At 35.2% G+C, this 27,261-nt stretch overlaps 1 protein-coding gene across 1 annotated transcript in view; it reads right to left on the bottom strand.

The window, feature by feature from the left end:
- The window catches only part of GBE1 (1,4-alpha-glucan branching enzyme 1), a 295,070-nt gene that overhangs the window by 179,555 nt on the left and 88,254 nt on the right, over positions 1 to 27,261 (bottom strand). Inside the window, exon 3 of the mRNA XM_079923113.1 lies at positions 9,463 to 9,578. Within this exon, the coding sequence (XP_079779239.1) occupies positions 9,463 to 9,578 (116 nt within the window). The remainder of the gene's footprint in view (positions 1 to 9,462; positions 9,579 to 27,261) is intronic.

Raw genomic sequence — 27,261 nt, 5'->3', positions numbered from 1 at the left:
GACTCACAAGAATCTTTGTTTTAAAAGTAACATAGAAAATGCTAAAGACTCATTAAAACAAACTGTGATTTCCAGACCAATATTTGCTTACTTCAGTTATTTTGTTTGCTTGTCTTTAACCCTGGTATCAACAGCATTCCTCATATAAACAGCAATTCTACAGGCTGAAGATGCCTAAACTTATAGAAAATTTAAAATTACTGAAACACACTTTATAAATTTCTTTCACTTTCTGTATAATGTGCATATGCAAAAATATTTCCAACTGTAGCAAGTGTACTTACCTAATGATTCCTAACCCTTTCATCCATGCAGTCAATAAACATTTATTGAATAGCTTCTATGAATCAGATATTACTAGGTTCCAGAGACACAAAGATGACCAAGACACTGACCCTGTCCTCAAAAAGGTCACACTCTAAAAGTACATATCATCACAGTGAGTATAGTGGAAACAGGCTCTAGAGAGGCTTATGGCAGAAGGGATATTTGGTAAGTAGAAAGTGGCGTTCGGGATTATGAAAAACTTCACCAAAAATAAATGGCATATAAACTCTATATCAAAGACTAGGAGTTTGTCAGATTACTAAAATAGGGGAAAGCCATTCCACATAAAAGGGATGCTGTCTTTGCATTTGCTGAGATATGACCAGAACAGCATTTAAGCAACAGCAAGTAATTTAGTATGGACAGTATACCTTATTGTTATGGACTGAATGTTTGTGCCCCCCGCAAAATTTATATGTTGAAACCCACCCCCCCACCCAGTGTAATAGTACTAGGAGGTAGGGCCTTTGGGAGGTAATTAGTATTAGAATGAGATCAAGAGGGTGGAGCTCACAGGAATGGAATTAGTGCCCTTATTAAAGTCACTAGAGAGTTTGCTTCCTCTCTCTGCTCTCCACCATGTGAAGAGACATTACCAATGAGAAGCTGGCAGTCAGAAAAGAGCCCTCACTAGAATTCTACCAGGCTGGCACTCTGACCTCATACTTCCAGCCTCCAGAACTGGGAGAAATACATTTCTGTTGTTCATAAGGTGCCTAGGCTATGATACTTTATTATAGCAGCCCAAACAGACTAAGACAAGGATAAAGACAAAGCCGGAGAGGAACCCAATGGCCAGGGCATGGAGGGCTTTGTATGGTAAGCTAAGGAGTATGGAATTCAGCCTAGAGGTCATTGTTCTTCAATTCTTTTAAAACAAAGAAATCATTATTTAGACATAAACATACATGGGAGCCCAACTATAAAACAGAAAAGGAATCTCCTTATTTCAGATGAGTGCTGGAGAATCTGAAAACTGACCTGGTCAGCTTCTTATCACACAGTTTGAAAACCCTGTCTATAACCAAATCAGGTGTGGGGAGAGTTTATCACAAAGGTTTATAGTCAGAAGGATAACATGAGAAGATTTCAAATTTTACAATGATGACTATGGCTCTAATATGAAAATGGATGGGGGGAAAATGAGAACCAAGGAGAAGATGATTTATGAGGGTAAGACCATTTCAAGAAAAGAGTAATGAATGAAATCCTGTATTAGGACAGCGAATAGTGAAATTTTTAGAACATGAAGGATAAAGAGGAAATCCAAGTGACTACCAGGAGAAAGGGCTGATTACATACAAAGGAATAAAAATCAAATTATCAAGATTTTATCAGCAACACTGGATATAAGACAAAACCAGAAATATAAAATCCTAGACAAATACATAAGATCTCAAGTCATCACTAAAAGAATTTCTACAGGATGTGCCTTAAGAAAAGAAAGTGCTAACAAGTAAGCTGCAAAAGCAATGATTTATGACAAGTTTGAGTTGGCAGGTGGTACACAGCAAAAGAATGTATTTTACCCATGACATAACTAGAAATGATCACTCAGGAACTGCAGAAGATTCAGATCCTATCACAGGCCATGACACAGTAGAAATCATCTATAAATTTATATGAAATACTAATGTGAATATGTGGTTCAAATGATTCATAATGGTAAATGAGATTTATATTGCTTCATTCATAGGTCTTAAATTTAAATTATCATCACCAGCTACTTGGACCATTTTACTTTATTTTTTATTAAATCAGAGTAGGAGAGGATAGAAAACAATGAATTGGAAGTGAGGGTATAGACAGAGAAGATGTACATGATAGTAAAGTTCTTCTTTCTAGGAATCTTTATGACATAAAAGAAAAAGAAAGAACATTCAGGATCCATTAACAGTGACTATTTTTTGTTCATTGATAATAAGATTACTTCAGCATTTTTATATGCTCTAGAAGAGAGAGAATGAACATTTCTGAGGGAAAAAAAAATAAGATCATTAAGGGTCAAAAAACACCACAGGTTAAAGAATAAATTGTTCATTTTTTTTAATTATTGAGGTTTTTCTTAAAGTAAGAAATGTAGGATTTAAGAAAAAGCAAAAAATAATCTCTGTCAAAATTTAGCAATTGTAGGACCCTGCACGCTTTTAGAGTAAAATTTCCTAAAATAGATTCATTATTCCATTTAGTCTCCTTACACATGTGACATCTTCATAAGTCAATACAAGTCAAACTGACCACTGTCTCTCATATAGAATTGGCTAATTCCTGTATAATCTTGCTTAACTTTATTTTCTTTTATTCTCTAATAGACCCCTGACAACCTATTCATTAATCTAATCCATTAACTCCTTCAAGACCAAGCTTAAAATGCATCTCTTTCCATAATCATTCCCTAACTAACTATTCAACCTGTGACCTTTATTCTTTTCCATCTTTCCGGTTTCCTAAGAATCTATCTCTAATCCTTGTCCTCTCTCCCTGTCATCTTCGTTCTTGGGTCCCCTCTTAGCCCTATTAATATTTAACCAAAAATGAAAGGAACTAACAAATATAAAAAAGAAACAACCACATATTCTATTTACTTATTCTTACTTTCCTGTTATAAACCTCTCAAAAATAAATAAGCTTCTTCCTCTACTCCCTTACCAGCCACAGAATGCTCAAGTGACTCATTTGTTTATGGTGAGTTTGGTGAGTGGGTGAGTATTGCCCACTTTCTCCAAGTGGGCAATAAATTCAAAGTGCAGGCATTTTATTTTTTATTTCTTCACATACATCCAGGGAAAACAGTGCAATACGTCGAGTGCAGAAAATATAAAACTAAATATGTGCTAACTAAGATATTAAGAAAGAAAAAGAGTAAAATCTGATAAATTAATGTGGAGCACTCTCAAAATAGAAGGAAACACTCACACTTTCTACCTCACCCACCCTCTAGGCAAACAGAGTTATGCTAAATATTGGTAAAAAGACTGCTTTGGAAATTTACAGATTTATTTTGTGTTTCCTGCCAACATTCTAGAGAGCTTCAGAAAAAAACAAAAGAAAAATGAATCAATTAAAAAGTCTTTATTCTCATCTACAGAGGAAGACCATTTCTTAGTACGTTATTTAGGTTCATTAACATTCATGGTGTATTTTGCAAACACAGAATTATAAGCTCTGTGGTAAAGGAAAGTGCATCTAATTTGACCTACACATTCTCCCACAATTAGATGTTTCAGGGTCTTAAAGGTTGATTAAGTTGAACCAGGTAACAAGTGAAGTGAGTAAAGGATTTTCTGTGGGTCATAGAGAAGAAAATCTTTATCACATATAATAATATGTAAAGACACCACAAGCGAGAAATAATCAGTCTGACCAAAATTTTATAATCATGGCATGCGATAAGAATGTAATACTCAAATGAGGCCCCAGAATTATAAAATATTCTTCTATCTGGAAGATGTATTTTTTTTCTGCTTTCTTTTAAATACGGGGGTTTAAGAAGTGTAATCAAAATAACAAACCTACCAAACTTCTGTTAAAATAAATAACAGCAAAGGAATACAAAAATTATTAACAGAGAAAGACAGAAAAGGAGGCAACAAGAGAACAGAAATTTCAACAAGTTTTTGGAACTTAGAAAGTAGTTGGAGTGGTAAGGAAGTAAGTAGACAGGAAAAAATTAAAATCTGCTATTGCAGAGGAAGAAACTGAAGAGAGCTGGTCAGTTTGCTTCACAGAAGCCCTAGGAAACTCAGCATCTGGAGGCTTCTAGTACTATGGCAGAAGGTAAGATGCAGTGTTAAACAAGGGCACTGTAGGCTCTTCAGCAGAGCCTTTCCCTAACCCATACAGATAAACGTGTATTCCTCCAAAATGCTACCTCTCACCCCTCAAATGGGAGATCAGAGGTTCACTCTCTGAAAAACACTGAACTAGGAAGGCTCCAAGTTCAGAGACAATGAGCATAGCAAATGGCAGGTGTGAATCATATGGTTAAAAATAGAGGGATTCAGTCTTACTGAAAGTTGGGACCCTTATGTACTTTCCCTGTCCTTTATGCAAGGATGCCAGTAGCCACATAAAACTTCCTCCACTCCATACCCTTTACACCCATCCCTTGTAAGAGACTGGAAGATTCACCTCTGCAAAAACTAAATGACCTCAGAGAAAAACTTTCACTTCCTTCCATCAATATAAAGGCTATCTCACTTTCTGACTACCCAACAGTGAAGATCACCAGGAACAAAGCACACCAAAAACAGAATTTTCAATTGTCTTTTCCTAACTCATTCTAAAATGATATTATCATGGATCACCAGCCATTTCAAGAGAGCCTGCAACACAAAAGACAAGGGACTAAAAAAAAACCAAAAACACACAGGAAAAGAAAATCTGAAAGAAACAGTGAGGGGGTGGGGGAACAAGAAGAAAACTTGGGAGAAAAAATAAAACATCTATAATACTTTCAAAAAGATAAAACTATCTTTGAATATTTAACAATGACAGAATCTACACAAAAGGTAGACAACACAGGCATTTTATTAGAAATGTTTTTAATGTGATTACTAAAATAATACAGTTGGAAGATAACTTCTCAAAATGGAACAGAAAGTCAAAATGATGGGGAACTTGACAAAAAGATAAGAAAATCTAGGAGATTCAATATCGAAATACTAGAATATCCTAAAACAGTTAACAGAAAATGTGGAGAGAAGGAAATAGATGAAGAAATGACACAAGAAAATAGTCCAGAAATATAGGATGAAGTGCTTATGAGATTAACCTTCTTAAGCAAATATGCAGATACTAATTTTTCAACATGCCACATCCCTGCCCAGTGGCATCCTTCTGCCTAGCAATCTCATTCTAGCCCTCAATAACTAGTTTCACTTTATGTAATCAATCTGATCTCTTATTCTCTAAAACGCAAACTCTTTCCACAAACTTTCTATCTCCTTTCTATTCTCAGGGAAGGTCACTTCAATATTCAGCACACTGAAAAATGGAGACAGTAGTCCCCACACAAAAAAGCAAAAGCAATTATGGTATAAAATAATTAGTTAGACCTGAGACAAGGCTCAAGTTCTACTTCCTCCGTATCACATGTTTTTTCCTTTTTCTCTCTATGAACCCTTAGCTTGACCAGCAGTGTAGCACAATGGTTAGGACCATGGACTTTGCTATTAGACAAGCCTGAATTCAAGTCCAGGCAATACCGTCTACTTAACTTCTCTAAATGTCAGTTTACTCATCTATGAAATGAATATATAATAACAGTATTTTATCTCACAGTGTTACCGTGAGGATTAAATTAAATATGAATGTAAAATAATCTCTAATTTCTTTCCTGTGTCTCATCTGAGAAAACTGCAAATGTAGGTATTAAGTTCCATGACCCTTTTCTACCAATCAATTGTATAACATCTAAATATAATTCAGAAAGCAATATGATCTGCTCTGAACCAAACTGTGCCCCCCACCAAGTTCATATGTTGAAGCCCTAACCCCACTGTGATGGTAGTTGGAGACAGGACATTTGGGAGATAATTAGGTTTAAATGAGGTCATGAGCATGGGGCCTGTTGATAAGATTAGTGCCATGTGAGTGCCATCTGTAAGCGAGGAAAAGAACTCACTGGAACTCAACCATGCTGGCTGATCTCAGACTTCCAGCCTCCAGAACTGTGAGAAATTAAATTTCTGTTGTTTAAGCCACCCACAGTACAGTATTTTGTTATTGTAGCTCTAGATGATTAATACATGATTCTTCAAAAAGGTTAAAAGTCTGGTATCAAAAAACCTTTATCCTAGTCCATTTTGTTACTGATTTGGCAAGGAAAAGTTAAAGTGCATAAACATCCTAAACACTTAAAAGAAGACAATTTTAATTGCCATTGCTAGTCATATGGATATTAATAGGAATGATTTTTTTAAAAAGAGAAGAAAATGGAAATCAGAAGAAAAGAAAGGAATTCTTCAGTTTGCCCCCAACCCACCTTTCAAGTTCACTTTCCCCGACCTCTCACTTTTCCTGACGTGGGGTCTTTCACTGACGTCCTCACCTTATTACTTTACTTTTTAAATATTTTGTTTAGTAAACTCACTTAAAAACATGGAAAGGAGACATTTACGTGACCATATAAGCAATGGGCTATCTTCTTCCAAAGTGTTCAGTTGAAAAGACCAGGTATTTGGAAAGAAAATAAAGCTATTATTTCAATGGTAGGTAATATTCTTTTTTGAGAATGGTTACCAGATAATTCGTAAGAGAAACATCCACAAGTGAGTTATAAAGGTCAATCCCTTGTGGGATGAAATAAGTTTTCAAGTTCAATTTAAGACAAGATTTTTAATTACCAAGGTAGACTACCTAGAGACAATTTCAGATTGAAAGGCCAAAAACCTTAAGTTAGTTGATTTTTAATAGAGAATTTAACCCCAGCCCCCCCCAAAGAAAATCTGATAAATCATTTCCCATAAGTGAAAAACTAATTATATCACCATATTGACATTATAATAGCATCTAAATGTTTCCTCAAAATTTGAAACATCTAAACACTATGAGTGATACTTTGGGCCTAAATTTCCAGTAAATTTATCCTCACTGAAATCTTTAGAGAATAATAATGAAGAAAGATTACACAACAGTTGATTGATATTTTTTGAATGTTTACTGTTAGATATAGATTTTTTTTAAGTAAAAAGGTAAAAGATGCTTTAAAAAAAATTTTTTTTATTATTTCATTTCATCCAGGTCAAATGAATTTATGAAGAAAAGCATAGTATAGTACATAGCATAGTGTTGAAAGCACCTTAGTCCATTTGGGCTGCTATAACAAAATATCAGGGACTGAGTGGCTTACAAACAACAGAAATTGATTTCTCACAGTTCTGGAAGCTGGAAGTTCAAGATCAGCTGCCAGCATGGTCTGGTGTTGGCTCTTCTCCAGGTTGCAGAGTTCTTGTTGTATCTTCATGTGGTGAAAGGGGCTAGGGATCTCTCTGGAGTTTCTTTTTTAAGGCCACTAATCCTATTTGAAGGTCTATACGCTCATGATTTATGCACCTCTCAAAGTCCTATGTACTAGTACCATCACATCAGGAATTAGTATCTCAACATATGATTTGGGGGGAGGACACAAACACTCAGACCATAGGAGAAAATATAAAAGTTTTAGAGTTGGATGGGAGAGGCAAATGCCTATAATTATTAACTATATATGTTAATAAGCATTCATTCCTAGTAATCATTTTTTCCCAATGTATAAAAACAACACATGAAAATTAACTCATTCACTGTATATAACAAAACAGAAAGAGACTGATGGATATAGAGAACAAACTAGTGGTTACCAGTAGGGAGAGGATAGGAGAGAGGGGGAAAATAGAAGTATGGGATTAAGAGATACAAAATACTACTTATAAAATAGATAAGCAACAAGGATATATTGCATAGCACAAGGAAATATAGCCATTGTTTTGTAATAAACTTAAATGGAATATAATCTATAAAAATACTGAATCACTATGTTGTATACCTGAAACTAATATAATATTGTAAATCAACTATACTTCAATTTTAAAAACTGTAAAAAATTAATTAATTCACCTGCCATTTAATGCAAAGAGTAGGTAATTGGAGCCCATAAAATTTTCTAATTTAAGAAGACAAAAAAATTTCTGCAGCACTTTAAAAAACTGGAAATTTCAATTCTTAAAAACAAAATATAACAAAACAAATGTCCAAAAGACCTAAAGCAACAATGAAATCGGTACTATAATAGTAGCCTTGCTTCACAGTTTCCTAAAATCAGGACTTACAGACCATAGAAAAATCAAGCTCTATGGTTTACTCCTTCAAAGATTGGGCCTAAAAATGGCTTTAACATTCAATAAACATTTTTTGAGTGCCTACTCTGTGCCAGGCACTCTTCTAAGAATTGAAAACATACAGTATTAGCAAACAGAACAGCAAAGGCCCCTGCTCTCGTGAAGCTTATACTGACTTGGAAAAGGGATTATATATATTAAATTTAAATCCCTCTTATTGTATACTGTAGCTACTTTTTCTCCTTTTCACTTCAGATTTAGGAGAACCTTGGCGGCTATCCCATATAAAAATGTCTCTTTATTCCAGACAATATGCTCTTCTGGTAACTCTATTATGTGTGGCAATATTTCAGTATTGTCAGGTACACTTATAATTTCATTATTTGTAAAAAACTGCAAAACAAACATACAACACATTTTTTATTTTAAATATACGTTAAGTAGCGCTGGTTAATATTGTTAAATAACAAATGCCAATAAAAATATAATTCAGTTACAGAATCTATCATGAAAAATGCTATGAATGCTATCACACGTTCAAGGAAGGGAAAGAGTTACAAGGGACATGGAAATATTATATAATTATATGAGCATGGGCTAAAATCAAGTAAATGTTAAAGGATTTAGATCGCTTCTCATGTAATCAAATCTGTGACAGGTAATCCAGACTTTGGGACCCATCCTTCAAGCCTCCCTTGAGGAGACAGAAGAGGGCAGCTGTGCTGGCTCTGCACACCCTAAATGCAGAGCTGCATGGTCAGCCAAAGCAGAGGGGAAGTAGAGGACAGGCAGGCCCCTAGGCTAATCCAAGGAGAACAGGAGAAGCAACAGCCCTGATATCAAAGAGCAGAAAGAGGTCAAGAAAATCGTATCCCCAAAAGGCATGCGTCTCCAACACAGCCTCCCACATTTATGTGGCTCATCACAAAGTCAATTGCATCAAGTCTGTCTCTACAGGTAAAAATTCTCTGCCCGGCTGACTTGAAGACAGGTTTCTTTTTTTTTTTTTTTTTTTAATCAAACTTTCTGTTTTCCAGACTAAACTTTTGCAGTTATTCAGTGATCCTTCTATAAGGTTTCCAAAGTTGATAATAATACAACTAGTAAGTTCAGTACCTTACCAACCAAACAATTCCAGTCTAACACATTTCAATTTGTGATGACTTCTCTTAAATTTTCCTCTGTTTAAAAATTTACACTGTTTCTCCCATAATTATCATGCATCACTTTACATTTTAATAGTTTAAATCAAACCTTTCAAACAGGGCAAAAAGAAAATAGTAAGTTCAAATGAAAACAGGAGGGAGGGAAGTACCTTTAATTTGGATCCATGAGGTACTAGGACCGATCTATTCTGCTTTGGTGGGATATACAGCTCCCATTTTCCAAAATCCAGTTTTTTATATGGGTATGCAAATGGATTCCAATCATCTGAAAAAATAAAGATGATCAATTAACAATAGCATTATAGGACTAATACTCAATAAATTTCAATCAAAGTATAATATACTGCCTACTTATACAGAATCAAATTGCCTAAAAAACATTGTTTTCTAAGGTACTAAACAAAATACTCTACTAGTCATTTAGAAAAAGCAGGTTATGCTTAACTTATTTTTTAAAAGCATATTTGAAAGTTTGCCTTTTTCAAACTTTAAAGATTAAAGATTACAAACACATTTTCCATTGTACTTTCAACTCTATTACTTCTATCAATAAATAGAATGATGGGTCCTTTTTTAAGAAACACCATCAACAAAGGGAGATAATATGAAAAAAATAGAAATGCATTCTAGGCAACTAGATAAAATACATGTTATGGTAGGAAAAAAATGGTGAAAAATTATTAAAATCATATTACCCAAATCCACAAGTATGTGATAGAACTGAGTTAAAATCTAAAGAAACGCCTCAAGCAAGAAAGGTAGAAGGTTATAAACTACAAGAGGCAAAGGAGAGGTGGACTACAGATGCTGAAGAAAAGCCAAAATGGACACATAGAAATTTAACATGTAATAGAGGTGGCATTAAAAATCAGTGAGTAGGGCTTCCCTGGTGGCACAGTGGTTGAGAGTCCTCCTGCCGATGCAGGGGACACGGGTTCGTGCCCCGGTCCGGGAAGATCCCATATGCTGTGGAGCAACTGGGCCCGTGAGCCATGGCTGCTGAGCCTGCGCGTCCGGAGCCTGTGCTCCGCAATGGGAGAGGCCACAACAGTGAGAGGCCCGTGTACCGCAAAAAACAAAAACAAAAACAAAACAAACAAACAAAAATCAGTGAGTAAAGGACACACTGTATAATAAGTGGTGCTGGGACAATTGGTGATCCTTATGAAAAAAAAATGAAATGGATCTCTACCAATAATGTTACTGAAGAATCATTTGAACATAGATTAATGTTTAAATATGATAGACAAAATGATAAAATGCTTAGAAGAAAATACAGGAAAAGATGTTTATAATCTTGGGTTTAAAAGTGTTTTTTAGACAAAATACATACATGTACACACACATACACGTACATACAAAACCTTAAGGAAAAGCCTGATAAATTTGACTACAAAAATTATAGACTTATCTTCCTTCATACATAGATAGATAGATAGACAGAATGACAAGACAAGCTACCAACTGGGAGAATACATTTGTAATGAACATACCAAGAAAGAGCATCCAAAATATATCAATATCTATAAATCAATGAGAAAAAAAATACAGACCAATAGAAAAATCAACAAAGATATTCAGGGGAGGACATATGAATGGTCAATAAACATACATAATGATGCTCAAGCTCACTCATAATTAAGGAAACAGATTAAAACAACAGTGAGATGTCATTTCTCATCCACTGGATTAGCAAAAACTAAAAGTTTGAAAATATCAAGTAGTCAGCAAGGATACAAAATAACACTGCAGCTGAGGGTACAAACTGGTAAAACAATTTGGCATTACATAGCAAAGTTGAAGCTATGTTAACTCTGGGGTCTAACAATCCTACTCCTAGGTAATACCCTAGGGAAATTCTCACAAATGGTCACAAGAAAATATTCAAAGATGTTCACTGAAGAATTGCTTGCAATAGCAAAAAATGGAAGCCACTGAAAGTTAAATCAGCCACAAAATGGGTAAATATATCATGGTATAATTAAACAGGATGTTATATAACACTATAAACTGATTGGATTAAATATTCAATATATAGGAATAGGTAAAACATTGAAGTTCATTTTAAAGGTGTATAGAAATACCATTAATGTAAAGTTCAAAAAATATGCAAAACAGTATTATATAACATTGATACATACATATGTAGTAAAAATATCAAAAGAAAAATAAGAATGACAAACATCAAATTCTATTGTGATTTCCACTGGGTAGAGGAAAGGGAACACAGGAAGTTTTAATAATATCTGTAATGTTTTATTTTTTAAGGTAGGTGGTGTACACAGAGATGCTTATTACCTTTTCCCCTATTTGTTTATGCCTAAAATATTTCACTGTTTAAAAAAAACTTAAGCCCCTGTGATGCTATGCACTATAGTGCTATGAAATTAGATTCTCAATTAAGGAGATAATAAAAACACCAAGAAGCTTGTTTTATGCTATGATTTCTTCTTTTAGATGCCAATACTTTCACCACATTAGCCTTAAGGTTTTTCACTCTCAGCCAGTCTGAATGTCATGGGTAGAGTGGGGGTAAGAAACAACATGTAAATAAAGGTCCTTCTAAACATTTTTCTACTCCCCATCAGAAGACAATCTGAAAATATCTAAAGGCGGTTTTATCTTCAGGAACAGGTCAACAAGCTCTGTGTTACTATATTCTCCTGCCCCTAAAACATCAAATACATCTCACCTGTTTATGATGTGACATTCCTTTACCAAAGCAAAGAATTTAGGGCATAATTAGAGAGAAGGAAAACAGCTTGAAATATGAGGATCTAGGTAGTGTAACACTTTATACATTTACTGAATTTCTTTTTAAGCTAATCATTTAAGACAATAAAATTAAGACCAGCAGCAGATCTTTTCCTGGTTAGATTTGAAAATAAAGGGTACAGTTCATTAGTTCATTCATTCATTCATTCATTAAATATGTACTGAGTGGTTAATGTAGGCCCTGCTCTATGCCAAACTGAAAATTAGGGTTCAGAATGACATTCAGATTTCATCCAGAAAAGGTTAAACTGAGTAACAGTACACCAAAATGAAGAGTAAAATATATAATATAGGATCCTCTAAACATTCAACTATAAATAAGACTGTTACTTTGAAAGTGAAACTTCAATTATATGGGAAATTTTCTTATGCAGATTTACTTAAAAGCTGTTTTCAATAATGTAAAAATAAATGTGGTTTTGAATATTAGTTTTTGAATATCAGTTGAAATAGTTCTTCAGCTTGCAGTCACGAGTTTTAAGATCTGTTTAAACAGGTAATGTTATAATATTTGTATAAAGAAAAAATATTTTTACTGAATCACATTTCTCCTTTCATAGTGTCTTAGAGACACTAACACAAATGCTGATTATTTCTAATCCTACACTGTAAAAAATGTTTTTTCTATCATTTTCAAGAGTTTCATTTCATTACCACACCTCCTCTTCATGGAAATCCTGGTGTTAACTTCTACTACACGTACATTTTTCTTGCTGAACTCCAATCTTCAAAGAAAAATTTGGAACATCTTCACATATGCTCCCAAAGAAAATCCATCTACCAACCATCATAAGCAATGTAGAATATACTAAAGGTTTCAAAGGGAGAGAGAGGGGAAGGTTTGCAAGGGGCGTACATACATCAAACAACTTGAGATTTTTGCATTGGACAGCTGTCTCCCACATAAATCCCTCTTCAGCCACACCCACTAGTCTTTTAGCTCCTTGATTCCTTCTCCAATCAGTGTTCAGCCCTAAATTTTCCTTACTCTTCCTCCTTTATTAAATACTATTGCTTCTTTCCATTTGAAAGATGGGCACCAACCAAACTAACCACCTCTACTGTACTGCAGGCATATGAAAGATTTTATTCTAATAAAACCAGTTTATCCCTAAAATTGTTTTCTAAAAATAGCTAATAAGATGAGCTTTATTCTACAGGATACAGATATCTAAGGTCCAGGTACAGAATAGTCAGAAAAGTCATTGGATTTGGATCTGTTCTCATAAACTTAAGTCCTTGGTTAAGAAAGAAGGAACTACCATTAAGGTATATTTAGGTATGACTGTGGGAACTAATTGTGGAAGTACCCAATTAAAAATAAGTAAATAAAAATTAAACATTCAATGATTGGTGTAAAAATATTAAACAAAAGTGAATGTTTTGTTTTTAAATGGAATTTTTTTTAGAAAAACACAGAAGGCAAAATAATAAGAGATGAAAGATACATTTTGGGAGATTTTTTTTTTTTTTTTTTTTTTGCAGTACGCGGGCCTCTCACTGTTGTGGCCTCTCCCGTTGCGGAGCACAGGCTCCGGATGCGCAGGCTCAGCGGCCCTGGCTCACGGGCCCAGCCGCTCTGTGGCATGTGGGATCTTCCCGGACCGGGGCACAAACCCGTGTCCCCTGCATCGGCAGGCGGACTCTCAACCACTGTGCCACTAGGGAAGCCCGGGAATTTAAGTCTTAAGTGTCATGAGACTTTATTCCTGAAAATAACTGAAAGTAAAGTAATATTAATAATGATAAATGGTTCTAAGGCATATTAGATATATCTAAAGTGCATACTTTTAGAGCCAGATTACTCATTTTTCATTTTAATCCTCCATGACTTTATATCCTGAATCTACAAGATAGAACTAATTTTAATTAAGCACTTAATGCAAATAGTTTGTATCTCTATGTAGGCCTCAGGACAGGACCAAAAATATCCTATCATCACCTGTGACAATTATTTGTTTCTCTATCACACACAGAACTACATATTGGGAGTTCTGTAGTTCAGTGATTCTCAAGCTTTAGTTCACATCAGAATCACTTGTTAAAGCAGATTGGGCTGATTAAAACAGACTGTTGGGCTCCACCCTCAGAGTTTTTTGATTCAATATATCTGAAATATGGTCTAATAATGTTGTCTAACGTCTAACGAGTCCCTACGTGATGTTGCTGCTCGCTAAGGGACCACGTTGAGAATCAACTTCCTGGCTCGACGGCTGACTTCAGGTGTTCTCTGCTCATAGCTTTGTGAGTGATGTTCTAGATTAGATTAGATTTATAGATTACCAAATAATGTTCCAAGTCAGTAGCTCAAGGAAATTCTGAAATAGAAATCATCACTAATAATCCCTCAAGGTAAATCTTACTCACATGAAATTTAGGATTTAGAATTTGGGATTCACTAGGCTTGTAAAGCTCAGAAGGATGACCAGTGAGATGAAGATTACAGAACAGACCTGATATATTAAGGAATCTGAATGTGTCAGTGTGAGGAAACAAAAATTTGAACATTAAAAGAAAACATATATTAAGACCAATATTCAATATACTGCTATAAGTGTCTACAGAAAATGTTTCTTATAATATTCTCACTAATAGATTGCATGGTTAAAAAGTACAGGCCACTGTGATCAGAAAATGAATATAAATTTGAAGGCTTCTACCTAGAAAAGTAACATTAAAATTTTTAAGTGTTAACATTTTAACTCATCTTCTTTTCTGTGTGTCATTTCCTGCCATAACCTAGACATTGCTAGGCTCAAGGATGAGGTACCCCTAAAGCAATGTGTGCTTATTATTCTAGTCTTGGTGTTTTAAGAACATGTTTCCTGCTTGCATAAATTATTTTATTAAAACATTTTCTAAGACTTTCGATGATTATCAAGTTTGAATAACCTGACACAGTTTAAAAGCAAACATTTAAATAAGTATTTTATTACTAACAGACTGAAATTCATCATCATATTTTACAATGCAAAAGATTCTATTTTTCCATAGACTCAAAACCAGCAGACAAATTTAAATCGAGATATGGAAAAGAAACGATGTGTTATGCGCAGTTTAACATGAACTGCAAACACACATTCGGCACAGGCAATCAAACGTTAACTAAGGTCACTGCCATCAGGCACACAGACTCTGTATTATCTCAAGCCCAACAACCTTTCTTTTTCTAATGTAATAATCCTCACATAAAATTCTTAAATGTCAGCCTTCTTCAAATATTCCCAAACTCTTTAACTCACAGTAAAGTATTTCTCTTCATCAGGACTTAGCCACCTCATTTCTGTAGAGTTTCTCAGTTTAATATATATATTCCTTACGCATGGTTGAAATGGTCCCAACTTACTATGTAGAACCACACCTTTGATGAAGATGCCAATGTGCTGAACAATGTGGTCTGTACTTGGGTCAACCCCTGCCATAAGCAGGCTTCACTGAGCTAGTGAAGTAAGGTCCCTGTTGGATGTGGCAGATCTAATATCAGATCTAATACAAGCCCAGTACTGGCCTATATGGCAGATGTCAGTCACCTCCTACCTGAGTCGATATCCCTTACATCATAAATTATTAAATATTTGGAATATCACCTCCTTAAAACAAGTAAACACCCTACCTCATCAAACAATGTTGTTTAATTGTTTCAAGCTTCATATTATTCAGAGTTTACATAGATTTATAACGCAAAGTTGGCTTGTCATGATGGAAGTTTGGGGACTTCTCTCATGTCAAGGAAGCATCCAGTCTGTTTCCAAGAAGTCATAAGATCCAGAACAGGAACCTCCTATGGCATTGCCCTTACCCAGAATTATGGAAGGACCACACAATTTTTGGAGGTGGAGAACAGCAGTCCTGACATATAACCCTGTGCTTTTTGATTACCTTCTCTTTTTCCCCTCCAGATAATTCTTCTCCTCAGATGGTTACTTAAGAATCATCAAATTTCTGCTAGAAGATAGCACCCTGGAAATAAACTTAAGACCTCCAGCATTACTTCTTAGGGAAAACTGCTCTTAAAATACATTAGTTTAGGAGAGCTGTGGTTTTCAAGAACAAAATCTAGAGTATGTCAGAATGCCACTAACTTCAGAACCAATGGGATGCTAATATCGTTTTAAAGAACAATATGCTCAGTCCTATGATATGCAGCTTTCTGGAAATTAGGGAACAAATTAAATAACCTAGAGTTTCACTCACTAAACTGTTCTTAAAGGCATGCGTAGAAGAAACGTTCTCCGTGACCAAAAAAAAAAAAGTGTGCCAAAAGTGACTTTAAATAGAATTAACTATGTGTCTTTATTATAGGAATAGTATCTATATTATGATACTTTTATGAAGGAAAGGGGGTGGTAAATGAATATACAGTTGGCCCTCCATATCAGAGAGTCCCATATCCACAGATTCAACCAAACGTGAATCAAAAATATTAGGGGAAAAATTCCAGAAAGTTCCAAAAAGCAAAACTTGACTTTACTATGTACTGCCAAATATTTACATAGCATTTACTTTGTATTTATAACTATTTACATAGCATTTATGTGGTATTAAGTATTAGAAGTAATCTAGAGATGATTTAAAGAATACAGGAGGATGTGCATAAGTTAAACGCAATACTACATCATTTTATATAAGGGATTTGAGCATCCTCAGATTTTGGTATTTGCAGGTGTGGGAGGTCCCAGAACCAATCCACCAAAGACTGAAGGATGACTGTATGTAGTCACCTATGATTTCAAAAAGCATGAAAATAGAACCCAAAAAGTGAAGAGAAATGATTATGTATATGAAGAGGGAAAACACAGATTAGTTTTGTAGGATTGTACCTTGCTTTATTTTGACTATAAGACCAGGTAAACAATTTATAAAATTAGAAAATTTAATAAGTCAAAAAGAGGGGAAAATAAGAAAAAAAAAAGTCTCTTAAAATGGAAATAAACTGAACCTGTGTGATGGAATTTGCAGATGGGGGTTTTGGGAGGTAGTTAGGTTATGAGGGTAGAATCCTCATGAATGGGGTTAGTGTCTTTATAAAAGAAATCCCAGAGAGATCACTCCTGCATTCCACCAGGTGAGGATTTCACAAAGAAAGGACTGCAGTCTATGAATGAGGAAGAGAGCTCTCATCAGATACTGAATCCGCTGGCACTTTGATCTTGGACTTCCCAGCCTCCAGAACTGTGAGAAATCAATTTCTTTTGTTTATAAGCCACCCAGGCTGTAGTTTTTTGTTATAGCACCCTGAACAGACTAAGACAAAGCTCATCTCTACTTTTCTGTATAATAGGAAATTTCCATAACAAAACTGTAAAAACTATGTTATGAGGTCTCTGTGAACAAATACTTGTCCAAATCTCTTTCCTTGCTATCAGTTGTAAAAAGTGATCTTATCAGCCAAAGAGTGTAAGATTTTAATTTATTTACGGTTTTAAACAGATTAACAAACTGCTTTCTGGATAAGCAGTTGCAGTTCATACTCCCACCAGCAGCATATGAGAATTGTCAACTATCCATATCCTCATCAACACCAGAGATTATCCGGTAGGCGGGTAGGCGGGCCTCTCACTGTTGTGGCCTCTCCCGTTGCGGAGCACAGGCTCCGGATGCGCAGGCTCAGCGGCCATGGCTCACGGGCCTATCCGCTCCGTGGCATGTGGGATCTTCCCAGACCGGGGCACGAACCCGCGTCCCCTGCATCGGCAGGAGGACTCTCAACCACTGCACCACCAGGGAAGCCCGGAGATTATCATTTTAATAACAAGGCATGCCTGCCTTGTTCAACCAGGGTTCGCTAAGAGAATTAAGTTCGAATGCCCTACGGATCCATTGTATGCAATAAATTAACTTCTCTTCAATGCATCTTAGAATAGTACCTGTATGTACTACACTTGGAAGAATTTAGAAAATAGGCATTCAAATAATTTTCTGTGTTCTGTGGATCAGATTCAGAACCAGCATGAGAAAAGTTGCCTCTCTTTATTGTCCTAGCTGGAAGAGATAGCTTTGATACACAGTGTTTTCATTTCTTTTCAAAGCAGGTTGTAACTATAACTTCTTATATTTTCTTTAATCCTATTTTTATTTGGGAGAAATTGAGTAGTGGGTATTTTATTTTAAACTTTTTCGTTTAGTTCTAGTTTTATTGAACTGAATATAATAATGTGGTGTCCTTTATGGTCTAATACAGTGGTAACCAATCCAGTTATTTATTTACCAATCTATTTATTTTTAGCAGTATAAACCATTCAATTATCTCAAAATAGATTTTATGAAGGACTCCAGCATAGAAACTATACAAAACATGTAAAAAAGCAAAGCTGCTTTGCTTGAAGTGCCCCTACCTACCTAAACCCCCATCCTCACCTCTTTCTCTCCCTCTCAGAGCCTACCACTCAGAACTCAGTTCTAAAAAGTGCTCCAGTGTATGATCTATCTTTGCAGATCTTCCATAGATCCTTAAAATGTGTCATTTCTTTTTTTTTAATTCTCCATTTAATTTTAGTTTACTTCATCCACGACAAGTTAAGAATATGCTAAATTATATCATGACGATTGGTTCTAAAAATTTACTCAATTTCTAACAATTCTTGCCATCTACACTTGACCAAAAGTAAATGTTATTTGGGACTTAAGGATAAAAGCATTTATCGCTGCTGTGACTTATATTACTGATCTCTGTGCCATTTTATCTGGTTTGTTTTTGGTCTGGATTTGACTCCTTTTATTTTATAATCTTTCAGTGAAAGTAAAGCAGAGAGAAACTAATGGTTAAAGCCAAGAAGAGGTACATTATTTGCTTAGAAAGAATGCAGAACAGGACAAAATAGGAAGGGGAAAGAATGGGAGAGAGGTACTAATGCAATATGGTCAATCATCAGAGGAAGCCATCCCATGTGCCAAGAAGGGTTCTCAATTATGTTTTAACTGGCTAGTACATTGAACTGTATCCTTCCATGTCAGCAAACATCTGGAGCTTAGTTGGAGGACTCTTACAGCACGTACTCCAGTTCATCCATTATATCACTACCGACTGCAATTTAATCTATTTATGACTCCCCTGAAGTCATAAATTTGATTTGACTTTAGGACTCTTCTCTACACCCTAAAACACAATCTTTCATCTTAAGATGTTCCACTTGAACCAGTCCCTGCTGTGAGGGCATGGGAGGGGCCTATAGTAATCAGGAAAGCAATTATATAGATTTCCCTGCTAACCCTATAGCCACTTATGAAAATATTTCAATGAAAGTAAAATAATATTTTCTAACATGGCTAGCAATGTAACAGAAGTAAACCAATGTGTCAATGGTCAATTGATTTTCAACAAGGGTGACCAAGACCACTCAATGGGGGAAAAATAGTCTTTTCAACAAATAATGCTAGGACAACTAGATCTCCACACAGAAAAAGATATATCTGGACTCCTATCTTAAACCATATACAAAACTAACTCAAATGGATCAAGTACTTAAATGTAAGAGCTAAAACTATACAACTCAATGTAAAACAGTGCTGACACCTTGGAAAACAGTCTGGGTGTTCCCCAAAATGCCAGAGTTACCATTTTGACCCAGCAATCCCACTCCTAGTTATAAACCCTAAAGCAATGAAAACATATGTCCACACAAAAACTTGTATATGAATGTTCATAGCAGCATTACTTATGATAGTCAAAAGGTAAAAACCACACAAATACCCATCAACTAACAAATGAATATACAAAATGATGCATATCCGTACAATGCAATATTATTTGGCTATAACAATGAATGAAGTACTGATACATACTATAAGATGGAAGCTTGAAAACATTATGCTACGTGAAAACTCGCTTTTTTTTTTTCACTTTTTTTTTTCGCTTTTTTTCCACCACATATTATCTGATTCAAAAATCCAGGATAAGAAAATTTCTAGAGACACAGTAAGTGGTTTCCTAAGCCTAGGGGAGGGATGGGAAGATTGTGAGATGATAGCTAAAGGGTACAGGGTTCCTTTGAGATAATGAAAATATTCTGAAATTCATTGTGGTTATGGTTGTAGAACTCTGTTTTAATATACTAAAAACCATGAAATTGTACACTTTAAATAGGTTAGTTGTATGGTATGTGAATTGTATGTCAATAAAGCTGTTAAAAAATAAAAGTATTTTAAAGGTCAGGTAGTCGTTATCTGTTCATTTCTATTGAGCTTTTGCGCTAGACTAAAATCAGGTTCTATCAGAGATATTGTAAAGGGAAAGACCACAAAGGGAGACACATATAAAAATTTAATACTGAAAGATAGCTCGGTCAATAAGTAGACTAAAGAGTCTAGGTGGATAGTTGAAGACTTTGAAGAGAAAATAATTAATTGTTTCAAGGCTTTGAAAAAGTAGAACTTGACCATATTAGAAGCTGGGGCGGGGGGGAAATAGGCTTTTAAGCAAAGAAAAATGTATATCTTCTCCTTCTGGAGCCCAGATTTTTAGTAGTTTTGTGAGTGATTACCAACCGAACTGCTGCTGCTAATGTTAGAATTTACCTTGGACTCTGAAAGAGACCCATAAGGAACAGAAATCTAAAACTATCATACAATCCACTCCCTTACGAAGGAAAAAAAAAAAAAGGTTTGAGCAGAGGCTGTCTCAAGACTAATGACATAAGGGAGGGTTTTATTATGATAGAAGAACTAATGAAAGTCATTAAAATAACAAAAAATAGGATGATTTGGTGACACTGATGGCAGCAGCAGTAGTTATGGACCGTCCTGTGAGGAAAAGGTGTTTTGTTTTTTTCTTGTTCAAAGCTAATTTCTTGATTTTTGTTCTTTCTTTTTGTCTGTTTTCAAATATTTTCTCACACTCTGAGGTTTTCAAACATTCTCTCTCTTCAGGCTCTTTAATCTCAGCATCCAAATATGATGGAGTGATGTATCTGCTAATTCTGAAGTAACATCAATGACAATGAAGAAAACCTCTCCTTTGGTCCAAGTCATCCTTTGGTTCTCCTGCCACTGACAGCCCAATTTCTTGACTCCTATCTCCACTTCCTTATATCTCTTCATTCCCTAAAATATTTCTGAAATACTCTGGCAAAGGTCACCAGTGACCTCCAACTTTCCAATCCCAATTGTTCTTTTCAGACTTCAATTTATATGAGCTTTCAGTGACACTTGAAACTCTTGGTCACTCCACCTTCGGTGTCAGTTATACCCATCTCAGTTGGTTCTCTTAAACCACTCAGTGAAGATGGGGAGGAAAAAAAGGGAATGCACTTGAAAGCTATTTCAGAGTTAAAATTGATAAGAAGCAGTGTTTTAGTTATTAAGGGTGACAGACAGTGGTTACTTGGGTGGTTACTGAAAAAGGATAGGGAATACAGAACTAGGAGAAAAGAGAATTTACAGGAACTGTAAACGGTCAACACTATCTACTACTGCAGAAAAGTCAAGTAAGGAAAAGATACCTAAATTGAGAGGCTGGGATATTTAATGGGAAAACACATGTGACTGAGTGTACTATTATTTCTATTATTATTATTTCTATTACTTCTCTGCCATATTTTTTTCTTACCACAAAAGAAAAGTGTACTCTCTGAAGAATGAAAACCAAAAAACATGAATAAAAAAGACACTGAAGCACTCATAAACCGAACCTCCTCTACACTAACACCTTACTTTAAAATTTCTCATTTTTTTTACTATATACGTATTTATATGCACAGACATGTGCATTTCCATAATGTACATTATATACAAAAGTATGTATATACATATATAAATTTTTAAACTTACAGTTTTGTATCCTTTTCTACATACTATATGATCAGCATTACTCCTGTCAGTACATATTCATTTACGACGGTAGTTCCCCAACATGGCTGCTTTTAAAAGTTAGAAGTCAATAGACTCCACCCCAGGTCCTTGAATCAGATCCAGGAGTAGATCTGTACTTTTATAAAGCTTCCTAATTTTGTGCTATGCACACACAGGTTTAGTAAACAATAATCTACAATATCATTCTAGAAATCTGACAGCAAATTAAGGGAGGGATCTTCTTTAGTTTTCCAATTTATTTAAGGAAGGAAAGGAGGGAGCAACTTTATATACAGAGAAAAAGCAAGCAGCAAAGGGAGAGCCTGACAGGAGAAAGAAGAGGTAAATAGATAGATTTACCATGTTAAGGAAGAGAAGAGAAAATGATTCAATGCATATATTCGTGACATCAATTTCTTCTACTAACTTTTGAAAGCATGTGGCAAGGATAAATATAGATACAGAGATCTTTTTAGGGAAATGGTTTGGAAGTTGAAATATTCCTTTCTGCTGTCTTCTATTTTCTCTGAAAAGTAAGAGCAAGTATTATACTAATGGAAAATGAAGAGACAGTGAAATAAGGGATTATGCAGGGAGTGGTGAAACTGAAGTAGCTACTGTGGAAGATGTAAGAAAGAGATGACTAGGGATGTGCAAGTGATTTCTGTAAATTGTTAATGGCCATGAACCCACAGAAGCAGCAGTTCATATGGCTGTGTGATTTTCCTCATGGTGGCCAGAAGCTGTGCATGAGCAGAGAAATTAAACAATTTGATGCGAGCAACACTGCAGATTTACAGGGCGAGTGTGGTAGAAGCGCTAATGTTCAAAGGAGATGGAACTTTCAGGAAGAGAGAGGTTGGAGAGCTGGAGAGCTTAGAGCAAGGGATCTAGAATAGATATCAATGAGCCACAGACATGTCAGAAAGCATCATGGATCTAGACGTCACATTCAGTCTGGAATAACTGGTATCATGGAGTCGAGAATAGGGAAATGCTGCTACAGCAATCTTTGTACCTTTTACACAATAAATTTTGCTAATGCTTTGCAACAATTCCCCTGTCCCTCATCAGTAGTCTCATTCCCCCCCCCCAACAAAAAAAAAATCTGGCTTGCTACCTTCACCCTTCCTAAGCATATCAAGACCTCTAAAAAACAGAGCCACCTGAGCAGATTCATATATATATGACTGAGAAATAAATGCTTACTTTTGTAACACACTGAGTTGGGGATAGTGTGTTACACAGCACTACTGTTGCTATAGCTGACTTGTGCACCAAGTAAGAGTGAGCACTACCCCTCTGAACTTCCCACAAATAGTCTAAACCTGTATCTATTATTACCTGCATCTATTACTATAAACCTGTTACCATTTATTATATGTGTCAATACGGATTTCCTTGTTTTTGACTATAAGCTAGCTGAAGGTATAGATCAACCAAGTATTCCTCATCTTTGTATGCCAACAGCCAGTACATTACTCCCACAGAAGTACTCAGCAAGTTTTTACTGGAAGAATAAACTTATAACTTTTTATGCCAAATCAAGATCACAAGACAATTTGGAAACTGGAAATTTAGCAAAGAACAAAATTAACCAAAAAAACTCATTCCTTTTTAGTTTTGCAAGGGAACATAAATAGTATTCTCCAATAAGACTTCATTATACACTAAGATTATAAAAAATTAACTCTACATTTAGCAAATAATATAAACCATTAAAAAGCACACAAAAAAACCTAGGTAATTCCTTTTTATTATTCTTCCCAATTAATATGGGTCACTAACTAAATAGCTTAAAAGAAAAACTATAGTAATTAAAAGAAAAAAATGTATTTACTTCTATTTAAGGTAGATCTTGATTATTTTCCTTTATGTGCTAAATTCCAGAAGTATTATATATAGTTTGTATAATATATAAATACATTTCAAAAGGTCACTTTTTTTGAGTGGTGACACTTAATTATATGTTAGATTAATTATATATTATATATAAAGTAAAAAAGGTTACAAAATTATAAGTTTTAAAAAGTGTTGGAGTTCCCTGGTGGTCCGGTGGCAAGTACTTGGCACTTTTACAGCTGGGGCCTGGGTTCAATCCCAGTTGGGGAACTAAGATCCTGCAAGCCACATGGTTCAGCCAAAGAAAAAGTATGCATATATATTATATATAATATATAAATTATATGTAATTAATCTAATATATATATAATTAAATATCACCACTCAAAAACAGTGATCCACTAAAATGCTCCGTATGCTATTAACCTAAAGATTCACAAAATACCTAATTATCCACATATAAACACATGTAGTATCTAAAAAAGACCTCTACATGTTATTTCTACATTTATAACACACATAAGAAATAATTCATTAAGGCTGTGCTCCTTCTTTTCTGAAACCCAAAATACAAGAAAATTGAATCACTTTGAAATGAACCAATCTGTTTATTAGCTCTGTGGGGTGTAAGAAAACTTCAATTGCTACTCTATGTCATACTGATATAGGCATAAACTCTCAGGTTAAACTTCTCTCAGTAGTACAAGTTTCAATTTGGATTTTAAAATGCTTGAGGGCATCAATTTTCACATCTTTCCCCACTCCCATTTCAGAAATCTGAGACCCAATTTCAGAAAAATACGGACAAGTTATATGGAGGTTTAACATGTTCAAGAATAAACATAACTGCCATTAAGGAAATGCCACATTAAAATAAAGAACATTTAAATCATTTATTATTATCAGGCTTTCTGGCTTCTAATATAATAGCCATTTATCTAAATTCAAAAGAATAATAATGTTTTTCTTAACAACTGCACTTAGATTCAAAAATTCTACAATTTAGAGAGGACCTTCAAGATGGTGGGGGAGTAAGACATGGAGATTACCTTCCTCCCCACAAATACAACAAAAATACATCTACATGTGGAACAACTCCTACAGAACACCTACTGAATGCTGGCAGAAGACCTCAGACTTTCCAAAAGCAGTGTGGCTGGCAGGGTCTTGGTGCTCTGGCCAGGTGTCAGGCCTGAGCATCTGAGGTGGGAGAGCTGAGTTTAGGACATCAGACCAGCAGAAACCTCCTGTCCCCACAAAATTTCAAACAGCGAACCCTCTCCCAGAGAACTCCACCTCAACACTAAGAACCACTTCCACTCAATGACCAGCAAGCTACAGAGCTAGAAACCGAAAACCAAACAACTAGCAAGACAGGAACACAACCCTACCCATTAGCAGAGAGGCTGCCTAAAACCATAATCAGTTCACAGACAACCCAAAACACACCACCAGACTGGTCCTGCCCACCAGAAAGACAAGATCCAGCCTCATCTACCAGAAAACAGGCACCAGTCCCCTCCACAAGGAAGCCTACACAACCCACTGAACCAAACTTACCGCCTAAGGGCAGACACCTGCAGCCTGCAAAAAGGAGACCCCAAACACAGTAAGTTAAGCAAAATGAGAAGACAGAGAAATACATATAAGATGAAGGAGCAAGGTAAAAACCAACCAGACCAAACAAATGAAGTTGAAATCGGCAGTTTATCTGAAAAAGAATTCAGAGTAATGATAGTAAAGATGTCCAATATCTTGGAAATAGAATGGAGAAAATATAAGAAATGTTTAACAATGACCTAGAACAACTAAACAGAAAACAAACAATGATGAACAACACAATAAATGAAACTAAAAATTACCTGGAAGGAATCAATAGCAGAATAACTGAGGAAGAAGAATGGATAAGAAACCTGAAAGCTAAAATAGTGGAAATAACTACCACAAAGAGGAATAAAGAAAAAGGAATGAAAAGAATTGAGGACAGTCTCAGAGACATCTGGGACAACATTAAACACACCAACTTTTGAATTATAGGGGTCCCAGAAGAAGAAGAGAAAAAGAAAGGGACTGAGAAAATATTTGAAGACATTATAGTTGAAAAAAATCCCTAATATGGAAAAGGAAATAGTCAATCAAGTCCAGGAAACGCAGAGTCCCACAGAAGATAAATCTAAGGAGAAACACACCAAGACACATATTAATCAAACTATCAAAAATTAAATACAAAGTAAAAATATTAAAAGCAGCAAGAGAAAAGCAACAAATAACATACAAGGTAATCACCATTGGTTAACAGCTAATCTTTCAGCAGAAACTCTGCAAGCCATAAGGGAGTGGCAGGACATATTTAAAGTGATGAAAGGGAAAAACCTACAACCAAGATTACTCTACCCAGCAAGGACCTCACTCAGATTCAACAGAGAAATTAAAACCGTTACAGACAAGCAAAGGCTAAGAGAATTCAGCACCACCAAACCAGCTTTACAACAAATGCTAAAGGAACTTCTCTAGGCAGGGAACACAAGAGAAGGGAAAGACCTACAATAACAAACCCAAAACAATTAAGAAAATGGGAATAGGAACATACATATCAATAATTACCATAATGTAAATGGATTAAATGCTCCAACCAAAAGACAAAGACTGGCTGAATGTATACAAAAGCAAGACTCGTATATATGCTGTATACAAGAGACCCACCTCAGACCTAGGGACACATACAGACTGAAAGTGAGGGGATGGAAAAAGATATTCCATGCAAATGGAAATCAAAAGAAAGCTGGAGTGCAATTCTCATATCAGACAAAATAGACTTTAAAATAAAGACTATTACAAGAGACAAAGAAGGACACTACACAATGATCAAGGGATCAATCCAAGAAGAAGATATAACAATTGTAAATATTTAGGCACCCAACATAGAAACACCTCAATACATAAGGCAAATGCTAAGAGCCATAAAAGGGGAAATCGACAGTAACACAATCATAGAAGGGGACTTTAACACCCCACTTTCACCAATGGACAGACCATCCAAAATGAAAATTAGTAAGTAAACATAAGCTTTAAATGATACATTAAACAAGATGGACTTAAATTTATAGGACATTCCATCCAAAAATAACAGAATACACTTTCTTCTCAAATGCTCATGGAATATTTCCCAGTATAGATCATATCTTGGGTCACAAATCAAGCCTTGGTAAATTTAAGAACACTGAAATCATATCAAGTATCTTTTCTGACCACAACGCTATGACACTAGATATCAGTTACAGGAAAAAATCTGTAAAAAATACAAACACATGGTGTAATGTAGTAGTAGTAGTGTAGTGCAGTGTAAACAATACACTACTAAATAACCAAGAGATCAATGAAGAAATCAAAGAGGAAGTAAAAAAATAACTAGAAGCAAATGACAATGAAAACATGACGACCCAAAACCTAGGGGATGCAGCAAAAGCAGTTCTAAGAGGGAAGTTTATAGCAATACAATCCCACCTCAAGAAACAAGAAATATCTCAAATAAACAACCTAACCTT

The sequence above is a fragment of the Stenella coeruleoalba genome, assembly GCF_951394435.1.
Source record: "Stenella coeruleoalba genome assembly, chromosome: 5".
NCBI lineage: Eukaryota > Metazoa > Chordata > Mammalia > Artiodactyla > Delphinidae > Stenella > Stenella coeruleoalba.
Note: the sequence above shows the minus strand (reverse complement) of the source record. Positions and strands in the feature narration are given on the sequence as shown.